At 41.3% G+C, this 14,256-nt stretch overlaps 1 protein-coding gene across 1 annotated transcript in view; it reads right to left on the bottom strand.

Moving 5' to 3' along the window:
* Positions 1–200: 200 nt before the first annotated feature.
* Positions 201–14,256, bottom strand: part of HUWE1 (HECT, UBA and WWE domain containing E3 ubiquitin protein ligase 1) — a 155,401-nt gene continuing 141,345 nt past the window's right edge. Inside the window, exons 72-85 of the mRNA XM_045288269.1 lie at positions 12,797–12,929; positions 11,585–11,787; positions 10,902–11,029; positions 9,598–9,694; positions 7,408–7,563; positions 6,574–6,819; positions 5,851–5,968; positions 5,121–5,261; positions 3,888–4,175; positions 3,656–3,761; positions 3,218–3,335; positions 2,762–2,943; positions 1,918–2,108; positions 201–820 (exon numbers count right to left, since the gene is read on the bottom strand). Of these exons, the coding sequence (XP_045144204.1) occupies positions 718–820; positions 1,918–2,108; positions 2,762–2,943; positions 3,218–3,335; positions 3,656–3,761; positions 3,888–4,175; positions 5,121–5,261; positions 5,851–5,968; positions 6,574–6,819; positions 7,408–7,563; positions 9,598–9,694; positions 10,902–11,029; positions 11,585–11,787; positions 12,797–12,929 (2,210 nt within the window). The 3' untranslated portion in view covers positions 201–717. The remainder of the gene's footprint in view (positions 821–1,917; positions 2,109–2,761; positions 2,944–3,217; positions 3,336–3,655; positions 3,762–3,887; positions 4,176–5,120; positions 5,262–5,850; positions 5,969–6,573; positions 6,820–7,407; positions 7,564–9,597; positions 9,695–10,901; positions 11,030–11,584; positions 11,788–12,796; positions 12,930–14,256) is intronic.

Genomic DNA, 14,256 nt, shown 5'->3' with positions numbered 1-14,256 from the left:
CTTCTCTGATTCTAGGGAAACCAGCTTTGAATCAGGAAGATAGATGCACCAGTGGTGTTACGATAGCTAGGGGAAAGTGAGCAGGGAAAAGATGGTTTTCTGGAGAGCATTCATATTTGGATCGTTTCTCCATATGTCAAATCTAGAATGCTTAACAGGTGTTGATTTTTTAAGCTTGAAAAAAACTCCATTGTGAAGAGTGAGTTATGAAGAGTGCTCTTTATTTGAAACCTCCACAACACAGACGCCAATCTTGTCTCGCATTGAATCATTAGCTGTGCACATCAACACATTCCAAGCACAAATTAAGAAATGCAAACAGAACAAAAAAATATATATATATATATAATTTTTCCCCTATCCAAAGGTTTCAAGTCTCAATGCAGCAAATCCTTCTGAACACAGAATCTGAGGAGCACACTGTTCGAACAGCTGGGACAAATAGGTCCCTGCAAAGGCTATTGCCTTTTTAACACATGGGGGTGGGGGAGAGATCATGAATGGCATGGAAAGGGCAAAAGTGAGGTAAGAAGAGAATGAGCAAGAGAGGGGAACAGGTATGCTAAGGAATATGGGGCAGCCGGAACATACACATGGTGAGTCGGTGGATTTCATTTATTGGTTTCTGACAAATTCCTTCTGGTGCTTTTTGTTTCTATTTCCCCCGTCCCTAGGTTCAACAATGGTAGAAAACCCCCAGAAGTGGATGGGGCCTTACTAGGCTAGCCCAAAGCCTTCAGAGCACTCCTGGATGGCCAATAGTAGCATGTGGCGGAGCTTCTCAAAGCTCTCATAGGCAGGCAGGTCCAGCTGATTAAAACTAAGGAAAGAAAGTTCAGATAGTGACAAAAGACAGTAACCAAATTCCTGTGTTCCCACGATACCCACTGACTTTTCTTCCCTGAGGGAACTTAATCCTCAATTCTGGCTGTTATTTAATTCTGTCCTAACCCAGTCTGTTCTCCTCTCAAAAGAAATACTGGTAACCCAGTCACCTCTAAAATGTACTACTTCCTTAAATAAGATAAGAGTTCTGGTGGCTGTGTTGGGTAAATGTTAAGACTGCTGACTACAAGCCCAGTGGTTCAAATGCAATAGCCACTCCAAGTGAATAAAGATTACTTGATCCCCTTCTATAATGATTTATTTTGGAAACCCTTTGTAGGGTTCTCTATGAATTGGAATTGACTTGATGGCAATGGGTTAGGTTTAAACACCATGTCTTCTTCTCACACACCAAGTACAAGCTCTAAGAAAGTATTCAGGGTTATTGATCAAGACTTCTGAATTCATTAGCTTTCTGTTCCCTGAAATCTCTCCTTGTTTTGGTGATGCAGAACCCTGGCTGTGGGGTTAATTCACATGCAAATGTCTCCCCTGTGTATCTAGCCCATCTTTCCAGTCGCAAGAACCAACTCCATAAAAAACTAGCTGCTGTGGTGTCACTTCTGACTGGTGGCAACCCTATTATGTTTGAGAATGCCAGGATTTTGAGGATCTCTAGGAAGACTTGAATTGCTAAACTTTTTGCTAGCAGTTGAGGATTTTAATCATCTTTACCACCCAGGGAATTGTAACCAGTTGTCATCAAGTCCATTCTAACTCATGGTGACCCCAAGTGTGTCAAAGCTGAACTGTGATTTCCATAAAGTTTTGGGAAGAGAACTGCCAACTTTATTTTGCGGTTCCTTTGGGTGGATCTGAACCTGTAATCTTTCAGTTAACAACTCAGTTTTTTAGCTGTCTATATCACCCAGGGACTCAACCTTCTCCAAAAAAAATCACCAAACTGTGGGCTACCCAGGATTCAGCTCTGGGGCAAATTTTTGTTTCCAACTTTGGGTAGGGGATAGAAGTGTATTAACCATACACGTTAAATCTGAATGCTGGAAAAGGAGAACCACCCCTTCCTCTTACCATGTGTGCGCAGAAGGTAGGCGATCTGTGGACCTATCATCTCGGTGGATCTGAAACTTCTGAATGCCATTCATGCCTTCAAGGGCAGCAAAGCCTTGTAGGGGCACTTTGGAAGTACCCGTAACAAACTGGAGGAACTTGGCACGGTCAGCTTGGTCAAAAGAGCGCAGTGCTCTCCAGAACCACTGGATCTGCAGGAAGGGACATGAGAAGTTAGGTAGAGTTCCTAGAAGAATGGGGATGAAATCTGGGAAACAGGAATGGAAATAGATTATCAGGACCCTTTCATAGTATGTACAATAGAATTAAACACTGTCCGGCCACACACCATCTTCACAATTGTTTGAGCCCACTGTGTCAATCTATCTTGCCAAGAGTTTTCCTTTTTAGCTGCCCCTCTAAACTTTACCAAGCACGGATGTCCCCGGTCATATTTTGAGTGCCTTCCAACCTGATATCCCCATCTTCTCGCATTATCTCTGATAATGTTTTACTTTTATTCATGAGGTTTTCAGTATCTGACAATGTTCCGATGCTATCCATAAAGTTTTCAGGATAGCTAATTACTCTGACATGGTCAGCTTATTCTGTCTTCATAGTCTAAGTTCTGCTGAAGCCTGTTCACCATGCTGATATTTGAAATACCAGCGACATAGCTTTCAGCATCAGGGCCTCACACAAGCACCAACCAAGTGGTGATCCATGGTAGAGTAAGATGGAAAAGGACATCAACTGAAAACATGCTCCAGGATATTAGGTATATAACTTAATTGCTACACACAAACTTTTTGTCCTAAAAATAATGACTGATTTATCACACAGATGGAGACCAATAGCAGCTCACCTGAATAGAGTTGGACTGGTACTTGTGGTATTCAGTATTAGATTTCAGATCATCAATGTCAATTGTGGGCAATCCTGATATAAGCAACTCTAACTCCTGTTCAGTGAAGATGGAAATGAGGCGCTTTGGAATGATCTCATAGAATCCTTCTAAGAAAGCTGCCAGCTGTTTTCGGATGGCTCCTGGGGAGGAGAACCAAAAAGGCACATGTTCTGAACTCATACAACTGTTAGAAGTCAGGGATCTTGCTCCTGCTGCCGCTAGGATATTGATTGCTATGTTTGCTTCTGACCAACATTTTTCTAGGGTCCTGTTATTGAGTGGATGGTTTTGGGATGTTTTTTGCCCAAGGCATTAGTAGCATTAGCGAATAGCACCAACAAATGTTTGTGAACTGAATGAAACCTGACCTCTTCCCATATTGAGCACAAAGGGCTAAAGTGCTATTTCTCTTACCTGTCATTCTCATCTGGCATACTAGGTGTACATATTCCTTTTTATTTTCTTCAGTTACCAAGATATTGGCCCCATTGGGTTTGAGGTCACGAACTTCACAGACTCCAAACTCTTGGACCTAGAGTACCCCAAAACAACAATCATACAAACCATACTCAGGATTAACATAGATCACCCAGGAACCCATCCTAAACTCCTTGCCATGTCCTAGGCAGTGAGGAGAGGCACATTCCCAAAAGACAGTCATTTCTCACTAGTTCACCACTAAGGGAAAAGCAAGAGTAGAAATGAGGGAAATTACTCTTTGGCTCCAAAACACTGTGAAAGGTAAAACGGCAAAGGGCATATATATCACAACACACAACTTTTATGGAAAACTATTTGGGGGAAGAGTAATCTATAACTGGGATATGCTATTATCAGGATTTTCTGACATACCTCAGTGCTAAAAGTAAGGTCATAGCCTAGGGTAGAGACATCATTTTCCAGCAGATAAACCAGGCCCTGGTAAAAGTGGTAATCTTCACTCTCCATATCTGTGTATCTAGCAAAACACAAGTTGATAGGGTGACGAGGTGGAAGACCAGGATAGCAGAGGGATGGGACACAAGAAAAAAAAAAGACAATTTCCATGATTTGGGACAGTTCTAAGTCTATACCACATCTTTACCTGACAGACTTGCCCAGGATATGTTTGTAGAAGGATCGAGTAAAGTAGCACTCCAGAAGGCGGTTGTCATATACAGCTTTGGCTACAATACGTCCAACAAACTTGAAGTAGCTAAGGTGGTTGGGGTTGCAGTGGGAAGATGGATTGATGGTATAGGTGACTCGATCACCGGGTGAGGTGCGGAACAAGGCATACATAGGGTTAAACATCTCTCGAGAGATGATCATATACCATTCCCTCAGGAGCCCTCCAGCATCCTGCCCTTCTTCTCCTTCAAACACGATATACCTGTACAAGGGAACAGAAACATAAGAAAGCTGTGAAGAAAGCCCCAGAACACATTCATCCATTCACTGAAGTGAAATTTACCTCAGTGAATAAACAACCGAGAGTGCTGTGTCTATCAGAGAAGGTGGATTATATGAAGAAGTGGCATCAGGAAAGGTTTACTAACAACCTGTGATACACAGATGACATAACCTTGCTTGGTGAACATAAAGGATTGCAGCCTCCAGTATGGATTAGAACTCAATATAAAAACAAAAATCCTCATAACAGGACCAACAGGTAACATTACGAAATAATAATAATAAAAAGACACACACACACACACACACACACGAAAATAGCATCAATCGATGCTTTATTAATGTGAATCTGCTGCCTAAGACCTCTTTAAAGTGTTGAAGAGCAACAATGTCACGCTGAGGACTAAGGTGCACCTGATCCAAGAGAGGTATTTTCAAATTGCCTCATATGAATGTGAAAGTTGAACAGTGAATAAGGAACACCGAAGAGAAATCGATGCATTTGAATTATGGTGCTGGCGAAGAACATTGAAAGTACCATGGACTGTCAAAAGAACAAACAGATCTATCTTGGAAGAAGTACAGCCATACTACTCCTTAGAAGCAAGGATGGTGAGACTTTGCATGTATTTGGACATGTTGTCAGGAGAGACCAGTCCCTGGGTAAGGACATCATCATGCATAGTAAAGTAGAGGGGAAGCAAAAAAGAGGAAGGCCCTTGACAAGAAGGATTAACACAGTGGCTGCAACAATAGGCTCAAAAAAAGGAAAACAATTGATTTGATAGCGCCTAAAAATAACAATGTTGGTGAAAATAACACTTTCCTAAATTCCCTGGTACACCTAAGACCTGAGTAAGTCATTTACACGCTATGGGAACCCCCATACCCCTGCACTGGCCATGCCCACACTGTATGTGCTTACAATCGATTCTTCATTTCTTCAGGGGATTTGCGATGCAGCTCACGATAGGAATCTTCAAACACATGGTCACGGCGGACATGCACAGCCATATCTTCTTTCCGGAGCCCTTCATCCAAACGCTCCAGCTCTTGGCGAAAATATCTTGGAACACAGGAAAGGAAGTTAACAGGATGGTGGGTCTGTGTTGAAAAATATTTGCTTGCTGGCCTTCCACCTTTCAAACACGTTGATCCCGGCTTCATACTGTCTTTGATAAATGCCCATAACAGTCATTTACCACCAACTAAAATTTTCCCATTTTTAATTAAGAGTTCATGTAGTTTGTGGCATGTGATTTCTGGAACAAGCAAGTAAGCATGTGCCTATGCATAGAATGGAAGAGGAGTGTGAGTGACAGGAGTTTTCGTCAAGATCCCTCTAAGATCCTATTCTGTAAGTGTACTATAGCTACCTGCACCATCTCTACTATTGCAAAATGATACAATGGTTTTTGTAGAAACGATGTGGTTAAACAAATGTCCAAATATCCCCGATGAAAAATAGAAAATGGCAAGGGGATATCTGGGAAGAGTTTTTTTTGCTCATTCTTAGTGCTTCCATAAAATACTTAAAACATTTCTCCATGAGGAAATTTGGGTCCTTTCTAGGGGTAACCCGGCTGCCTTCTCATCACCCCGTGGCCAACCTTGGGTTCCCTACTTCTGTTGTCCCACACATCCAGGTCACATACTTGCGTTTGACATCAAAGTCAAGGACACGAATGTAGTCTACCAGGACAGCAAAGGGCCCATCAGCAAGATGGGTGGTGGACTGCCGTAGGATCTGGTTTAACACAGTGCGATGAGTCTCTGAAGGAAAAAAGAACAGCAAGAATCAGTATCTCATGAGTCTCAGAGAGCTCTAGCCAGCCAGCCAGCCACTTCCTTGTTTCAGGGGCCTATTAAAAAAACAAAAAACAAATCCGAGTCAAAAGCCCATTATTTTAAGTTGTCACGTATTTTTGTGATCCATAAAATGGTGTGCTATTTTTTGAATATGTGAATATTGATTTTTCCTCTAATGTGTTGCTTTATAAAAGTTGGTCACGTAAATGTAACATTAACACGCAAAAAATTTCCTATATGCATATTTCCGTGTCAAATATGGTTCGTTTACAGTTGCCTATCTAAGGAAGTTTTATTGTTGATTTGAAATAAAATACAGGAAATAAGATTAAAAAAGCCTCCTCAAAACCCACAAACCAAACCAAAAACTAGCCTAAGCCTATAGTGTTAACACCTATCAATATTCCCTTTGCCCATGTCACTACCCAAACCAAGTCCAACCCCCTTAATGTAGCAGACAAGGGCTTCCAAAATTGACCTCTATTGACCCCACACTAGACTATCTATTTAACACCACACCAACAATTGCTGTATTAAATGAAGCCTTCAATATTTTGAGTTCCCTTTACCTGCAAAGCGAAGGAACTTCTGTGTGTCAGGGGGTAGACTTGAGGAGATATGCATAGATGAAGGCTCCCGGGAGAAGAAAGGGTCAAGGGAGGAAGGAGTGGCTGGGGTTAAAGGGGCAGGGGAGAGTGGAGGCGGCTCATCCTTGATGTGTGCCAGCTGACTCTCACGGGTATCTCGAACAGGAGGCTTGCTTTCCCGCTCTGTGGCATGGACCAGAAAGAAGGCCTCAACGGCAGGCTGTAGCACTAGGGGTAAGAATGATAGGGGAAGTGATTTATCTTTCAATTTCGAATACCACAACCACGCCTTTTAAAAAACAAAAAGTAGAATGAAGATACAGAGGAAACCAGAACTAACTTGGTGCTAAAGGAATATGGGATAGGTAACTCTTCAATGATACCAACATATGTACAAATATGCTTTATACAATTGATATATGGATTGTTGTACGAGCCCCTTAAAATGAACATAAAAAAATAAAATAGATTCCTCAGGTCTAAGAAGTAAAATAAATCAGTCACGGAGAGAGGGCAATATATTTTCAACAACAAATATGCACCAGAGTAGAGGGTGTGTATGGGAACTCTACACCCACTGTATAATTTATAAATCAGAAACTGCTCTTAAAAAATTAAAGTTTAAAAAAAGGCAAATATTTTCCTAACACTCAAGTTAGAAAAAAAAATCTTTGAATTCTTGTTTTATTAACACAAATAAACAAGTAACAATATAGTCTTACTGCAGGAGAAGTAACTGGAAAGAAGGTTGCCAGCAAAAAAGGGCCCAAAATTAGACCACTGGATTGAAATCTGGGCTCTCAGGCCACAACTCACCTAGTACTGCATGCTGGTCATGGGATTCCTCCAGTTCCTTTAAACACTCCCCCAGCATATCCCACAGTTCATCCAAGCTCAGCTGCTCACTGAGCAGGGGTAACTCTGGTGGCCTTTCTTCCTTCTCCTTTTCTCCCTGTGGAGTTCCATCAGACCCTATAGAAAAGATAATTAAGAAGGTCTTAAAGGTTATGCTGTCACTCAGATTTTTCTCAGATCAGATGATAAAAGCATATTCCACTAAAAAGATCAAGTAAAACGGCCACTGAGCAACACTCATTGAACATTTAAGAGCCAGGTGTATAGTTTTGTGTTGGGTGACATTTAAACTAAAAATACTTCATTCCTTAGTTGAACTGGCAACATTTCAACCATGCAATAGCCAAATATAACTAGAGCGCTTTACTGGACAGTACTAATCGTGTTGTCCCTTCATTAACCCTCAGAGAACCTGTGAAGCACATCTCAAGGCAACACAATGGTGAGACTTTATTTTCCAGGTTACCAACAATGTGCTAAGGCAAGATTAGCCTTGCTGAATATTGACAACAATTCTTGGAAGAAGGCTGCTTTCTCCTTATTTCATTTGTCAAAGACAGGGTCGGGTCATAATCGCAGATCTTTGATTCTAAACCTAGAGTCTTCTGAATTAGTCATCTTGTCCTATGTTGCAACGGATGGGCCACCATGGCTGGTACTTTTCCCAGTTCTCATCAAGGGCTTATTATAAATTCTGCTCAGTAGTCAAGTAAGTAGCAAGACGTAACCAATTTTCTGTGAGGATAAGCCAAATGCTTTCTCACCAACCCCGTCTTCTCTTCCCCTCTATACAAACACCCTCCACACTAATATATGTCCCCTTTTAGGCTTATTCATGCATGACCTCACGCTTTAACATATCTACCCAAATTCCTGTAAAGAAAATGAAAGTCCTCTCAACATCATAAATGGAGAAAAGATTGACATTGTCAAGGATTCTATCTTGCTTGGATCCACAATCAATGCTCATGGAAGCAGCAGTCAAGAAATGAAATGATGCATTACATTGGGTACATCTGCTGCACAAGATCTCTTTAAAGTGGAGAAGAGCAACAATTTTACTTTCAGGACTAAGGTGCTCCTGATCCAAGACAGGTACTTTGAATCACCTGAAATGCACGTTAAAGTTGGACACTGATTGAATAAAGAAGACTGAAGAAGAATTGACTTATTTTCATTATTGTGCTGGTGAAGAATACCCAAAGTACCATGAACTGCCAAAAGAACAAACAAATCTATCTTAGAAGAAAGAGGTACAGCCAGAATGCTCCTGAGAAGCGAGGGTGGTGAGACTTTCCTTGTCTCATGTCCGCTGGACATGTCAAGAGATAAGTCCTTGGGAAAAAATAGCATGCTTTGTAGAAGACTCTACATGAGAAGGATTGTCACAGTGGCTGCACCAATGAGTTGAAAAACAACAAAGTGAGGATGGCACAGGGCTGGGCAGCGTTTCATTCTGTTGTACAAAGAGTTGTTGACTCGGAACCCATTTGCTGACACCAAGACAACAAGAACCCCAAGTCCAGACTATTCTTTAAAGCTCCATAACTCCAAGTTTGAATATTGGCACTGGCACCTACAGATCATGTGACCTCAGGCAAAAGAACACAGGGTTAACTTTCATTCCTCACAAAGTCTGTTTAATATGATAACTAGATACAGCATTTAAGAAACTGCCAAAATCTAATGTATGCAACCAGCTTTGAGAAATGTTAGTCCCAGCCACTGCTTTGTAAGTGCTAAACATGTATTAACTTGTTGATCCTGGTAACTATGAATGGTTCTACTTTAAATAAGTAACTAAAGCAAAGGAAGGGTTGCCACATTCAATTTCCATGAACTTTACTACAGGAATTGCAATATGTACTACTAATCTCCTAATAACAATGAAGCAGTGTGGTTAGTGATATTATTTGGTTAGTAACAAAATAAACCAAAGCTATTCTGAGTTGATGATGACTCATGTGTTTCAGAGTAGAACTGTGCTCCACTGTGTTTTCAAAAGCTGCATTTTTTTGGTATGAAGACTGTCAAGCCTTCTGGGATAGCTGGTAAGCAACTACCAACATTTATTTATCTTAGGCGATCTGGTGAACATTCCATAAAAGTGTGGCTCTCTCTTTAGGTAGGCTGTAAACAGGTAGTACTGACCAATGGATTGAGTATCTTGAGCGCTAGGAGATGGCTGGTCCACATCCATAGGTGACTCCTCCCTCCGAACAGATGCCTCTGACTGGCTAGACTCCGACTGGATAAAAGGGAGATAAAGTTATATAAAGTCTGCAACTCTGCTTTCCTCAGGGATGGGCTATAGGTTGGCTCTCCTACTCTTCACATATCATCAGTTTCGAAGGAAGCTTCTCATATCTGGCCAGGAAAATACCTCACCAGGATAAAAGAATGGCTTCCCTTCTGCCTTTGTTATTCTGCACACTATTTGCAAGCTTATATAAAGTGATCCCTGACTTCTGCATTGCCAGATTAGTGTCCAGGGAGGTATCAGTCTCTTAGACCTAGACTGAAAGTCCTCTATAGAGAATAGTTTACATAGATATAAAATACAGATGGGCAGAAGTTTACTCTTTCTGTTTGCTCATAAAAGGAGTTAGTATAATCATTGATGGTGGGAGTATTTAAAAAGCCAACTTTTTAATCTCATTGGGTGAGGAAAGAGAGGCTGGAAAGGGAAAAAAAATTAGCAATCTAGAATGCCTCTCTATTTTGCTTTTCTACCTTCCTAGACTCACTGTCTCCAAATTTAATAGTGTGTAATAGTAATTGTACACAAAGAAAAACCAGACCTTGGGATACCTTTATTTCTTGGCTCTTGGGAAGGTGACTTGTATGTTGTAAGGACAAGAAAACAATGAGATAACAGTACACATGCATGAAATCCCAGGCTTTTATTGCAGACACTGTGTGCTAGGATCTGAACTCTCAGAGCTGGTTACCTAAGTATCTAAAAGCTTCGTCCTAAAAGTTCCCGAGTGCCTAAGTGCCAAAGGATTATGAAGAGGAGAGGCAGCGGTTAGAGTGGAGGGACAAGTTATAGATAAAAGCAGTTGTAAGGGGTATATATAAAACTTGGGTACTTTTCAAGGGAAGGATCCTTGAGGTGTCTATGATGTACTTGTATTACACGAGAATGAAAAAGGTCCAACCCGCATCCCTCAGAACCCAGAGACTTAACATTAGGCAGTTTGCAAAAGCGCCACTGTTGACTGGATAGCTGGGGTGGGTTATTACAGCCAAGCTTGAAAGTAAGCCAAATCAAACCAAACCAACAGATACAGTAAATCAAAACACAAGAACAACAGAAAGGAACTCTGTTGTTCAGAAGCATTCATATAGCAAACGTAATGCAAAAGCATACAGCAAAACCTCACTGATGATATGGTGGGGGGAGAAAAGGGGGGAGGGACAAATGAATGAGGGGCCACAGGCATCATGCTAACCGTTGCTGCTTGTTGCTGTCTCCGCGCCCTTTGACCCTCACGTACCATTTGTATAATGGCATCAGCCTCAGCCTCCAGCTGCCGAACAGCTGCCTGGATGCTGCTAGCTGAGCCCAGACCGGAAGAACCTGGGAAGACAAAAAAAAAAAAGGCAAGATGTAAAATGTAGGAAGATAAAATGCCCAATTTTCTCTCCCCAACATCCTCTAGGCTATCAAAAGAAAACCTGCTGTGTTGTTTAAACTCTAGTTCAATAAGCTGCAGAGTATTCATCATCAAGCACTCTTATCTATCATTATGAATAAGGGCAGGGGACATATGAGAGAATTCTGTGGACAGAAGAGGTAGGGAAAATGATTTGGCAGGACACAGTAGAAACAACATGACTACAGTGTTTTAGTCAAAAGTAATTAAAGTAGAATGTAGTTACACCCACTGGGTTAAGTGCTATTCAGCACAAGGTCCATTCCCAATTCCCCTAAAATTTCACTTGTCCTAATGAATTTCCTATGCAGAGAGTTTGAGTGAGATATGGAATTCATTCAATATTTTAAGATAGCATCATCATTTACTTTCTGGAAAAATCCAACATGGAGACATGACAGCCCTGTCCTCCAGGGACTCTGAGTTCTCCACCCTACAGACCCCCCCTTATCCCTCAACTGGACATTCCAGTTCCATACCTAGCCTTCCTGTCTGCTTGGCTTTCTTGTTAGCTCGGCGTGTGTCGTCCCGGAGCTGAATGATGACCTGAAGCACCCTCAAGAAGAACTTCTGGGTAGATGTCTTGGATGTCAACATGGACATAGAAGGCAGCTGGAGCTCTCGGCCACCCAAGGGTCGCTTCTGAGATGCCACAATTACTACATTCTCAGCCATATCAAACCTGGATAGTGTAGAGGTGGCTTTGGTATACTGACAGGGTCAAAGTACTCAGAGCAAACATAGGTTTCTGGTGTCAATCAAAGGGGTAAAGAACCATAGAAAGAAATCTTAGTAGAAAACAAACAAACAAAAAACCATGGTCATGCATGCGTAGAACAGGAAAATACTAGGGTAAATAAAAAAGTATTGCTACAAAATAACTGAAAGCAGGAAGCTGAAGGAAACCGCCCCCCAAAATTTTTTTTAATCTACCTTTATTAAAGAATAATACAAATGTAAAGCAAGTGTTTTCACATATCCTCCATCTTGGTCTATACACTTCTGAAGGTAGTATTTCTATCTCTAACCCTTTCCCCAATAATTCTGTGCTTGTCCACTCACACCATGTCAAAACAGCAGTTCTGGCATACTAGAGGGACTCATTTTTCTTTCAAATTCTGAGTTTTGTGGACCAAAAGAAATCTAGAAGGGCAAGATTAGGGCTGTGGGGTGGATGGGGATGGGATAAGGTTTCCTGACAAAATTGTGAGGCCAACCCTTGTTGTGAGGAAAAAAACCCTCAGCACAATTTTCCTGGCCCTCTTCAAATGTAGTCTTAAATTTTCTTACCAATGATTGTCCCGTGGCCCCTGAGAAAATATAACAAGATTATCCTGTGGGAATTCCACAAAAATGTTACCATACTTGCTGAGGTAACCTCTCTACCTTGAATTTAACTGTCCCACCAGATCCTTAAAGTCACCGTTTTTTGGTAAATTGGACCTGTTCTTTGAAGGCACTCTAAAGACTCTAGGATAAAGAAAACTTCCTGCAGTCATCCAGTGATCAGAGACATGTTTAAACATGTTTTGTTTGGAATAGACTTGTGCATACATGAACTCTAAACCAATCAGTTAATACTTTTTGACATCCTCAAGTACTCAGAGAAAGAGACCAGGAAACTAGAAAGAGTCACCTTCCAGAATGTCCCAGATTTTTGTCCTCCAGCCAAAATAGTAGCTACAACCTACCTGCTCTGCATTTTGCCTTTTAACTTAGTGGTTTGTGGCTGCTCCTCGGGAAGGCCATCAGGAGAGAGGGTTTCACACTGGGCTCGACGCTGCTGTTCCAGGTTATATTCCCGTAGCTCAGCCAAAAGAGTACCTGGGGCAGACAAAGGAGGCATCAAATGTTCAGACACCTTTGGTGAAGTCGCTGAAAGACACACCTTTCCAGAAAACATGCCCAGACCATCCTTTCTGTTCAGTTGTATAGAACATGTTAACGAAATTTTGCTTTGTTCAAATTTAATATGTGTGCTGATGGATCAACCACGCAGGTACCATCAATACCTATGGTCTAAGAATCTGTTAAAAGCATACAAAATGCACCTCAGTACACAGAGAAAAACAAGTTATCTATTGCATAAATGAGGACTCAATTAAATCTTGTGTCTCCTCTGCTTAGGTGTTGTGGTGATTCTTAAGCAAACTTCTACATGTTTGTTTATCCAATTTAATAACACGGCAAAAGGTTTTGTGAGAATTAATAGATATTAATGTAGATTACTTAGAACAGTACCTGGACCCTGGAGTAAAAAATGGTAGAAACAAAGGAAGGTCATAGTCCAAGGCCAATTTTTTTCCCTGGGAAAAACTTTTTCATACAGCAAAAAAATATTCTGGGTTATATAGAGTCTCACCAATTTTCTTACCATTACCACCTCAGCTCCAGGAACATCTTAAAGATAACTAAGTAGGATGGCTAGTATCTAGGAGAGTAAAAACACTCTCTCAATGTTGAAAGAAAACCTAGTTTTGTTGCTTGATCCAATAATTTTACCAACTTAGGCTTTACTGCTTCCCCCGAGGCCCCCCACTCCCCGATAAAATACAGATGAAGACGATTGAAATGATTCTCTAATTTCTTTTTTTTTCCTCTAGTGGGGAAGCTAGGCTTTCCCTGGTTCTCCCAGCAAGCCAGGGAGATTCTCTACTTTCTTTAGAATTTTTGCACCCTCAAAACTACATCTATCTACACTCCCCTGTGCCTCACAAAACACTGTTCAAATCTTACTGTCAGTAAGTTGATTCTGATTTAAAGCAACCCTGAAGGACAGGGTAGAACTACCCCCCCCCTTTGGGTTTCCAAGGTGGGCCATTTCACAGAAAGCCTCTTCTTTCTAGCATGGCTGGTGGGTTTAAACTGCCGATTTTGTGATCAGCAGCCCAATGCAAACGCCACTACACATGGCACCAGGGATTCTTAGAACTATCTAATAGAGGAGGGCATTATTATGACCCTTTAATTCCTAGGCCTGAATAATATGGTATACACATATCTCTGAGGTAGTGAAGTTGCTTTAAGAGGCTCATCATGGATCACCTATGGATGCCCCAAAAGGGAGGAGACTCAGCTGTTAGAGAAAGGAAAGGAGTTTGTCTACAAAGTATTGATTACTTGCTGAGTGAAAATCATTGAGAAGAATTGG

This window comes from Echinops telfairi, unplaced genomic scaffold (assembly GCF_000313985.2).
Source record: "Echinops telfairi isolate 266 unplaced genomic scaffold, ASM31398v2 ScPeMD7_19;HRSCAF=73, whole genome shotgun sequence".
Lineage (NCBI taxonomy): Eukaryota > Metazoa > Chordata > Mammalia > Afrosoricida > Tenrecidae > Echinops > Echinops telfairi.
The sequence above is the reverse complement of the archived record's forward strand: the minus strand, read 5'-3'. Positions and strand labels throughout refer to the sequence as shown.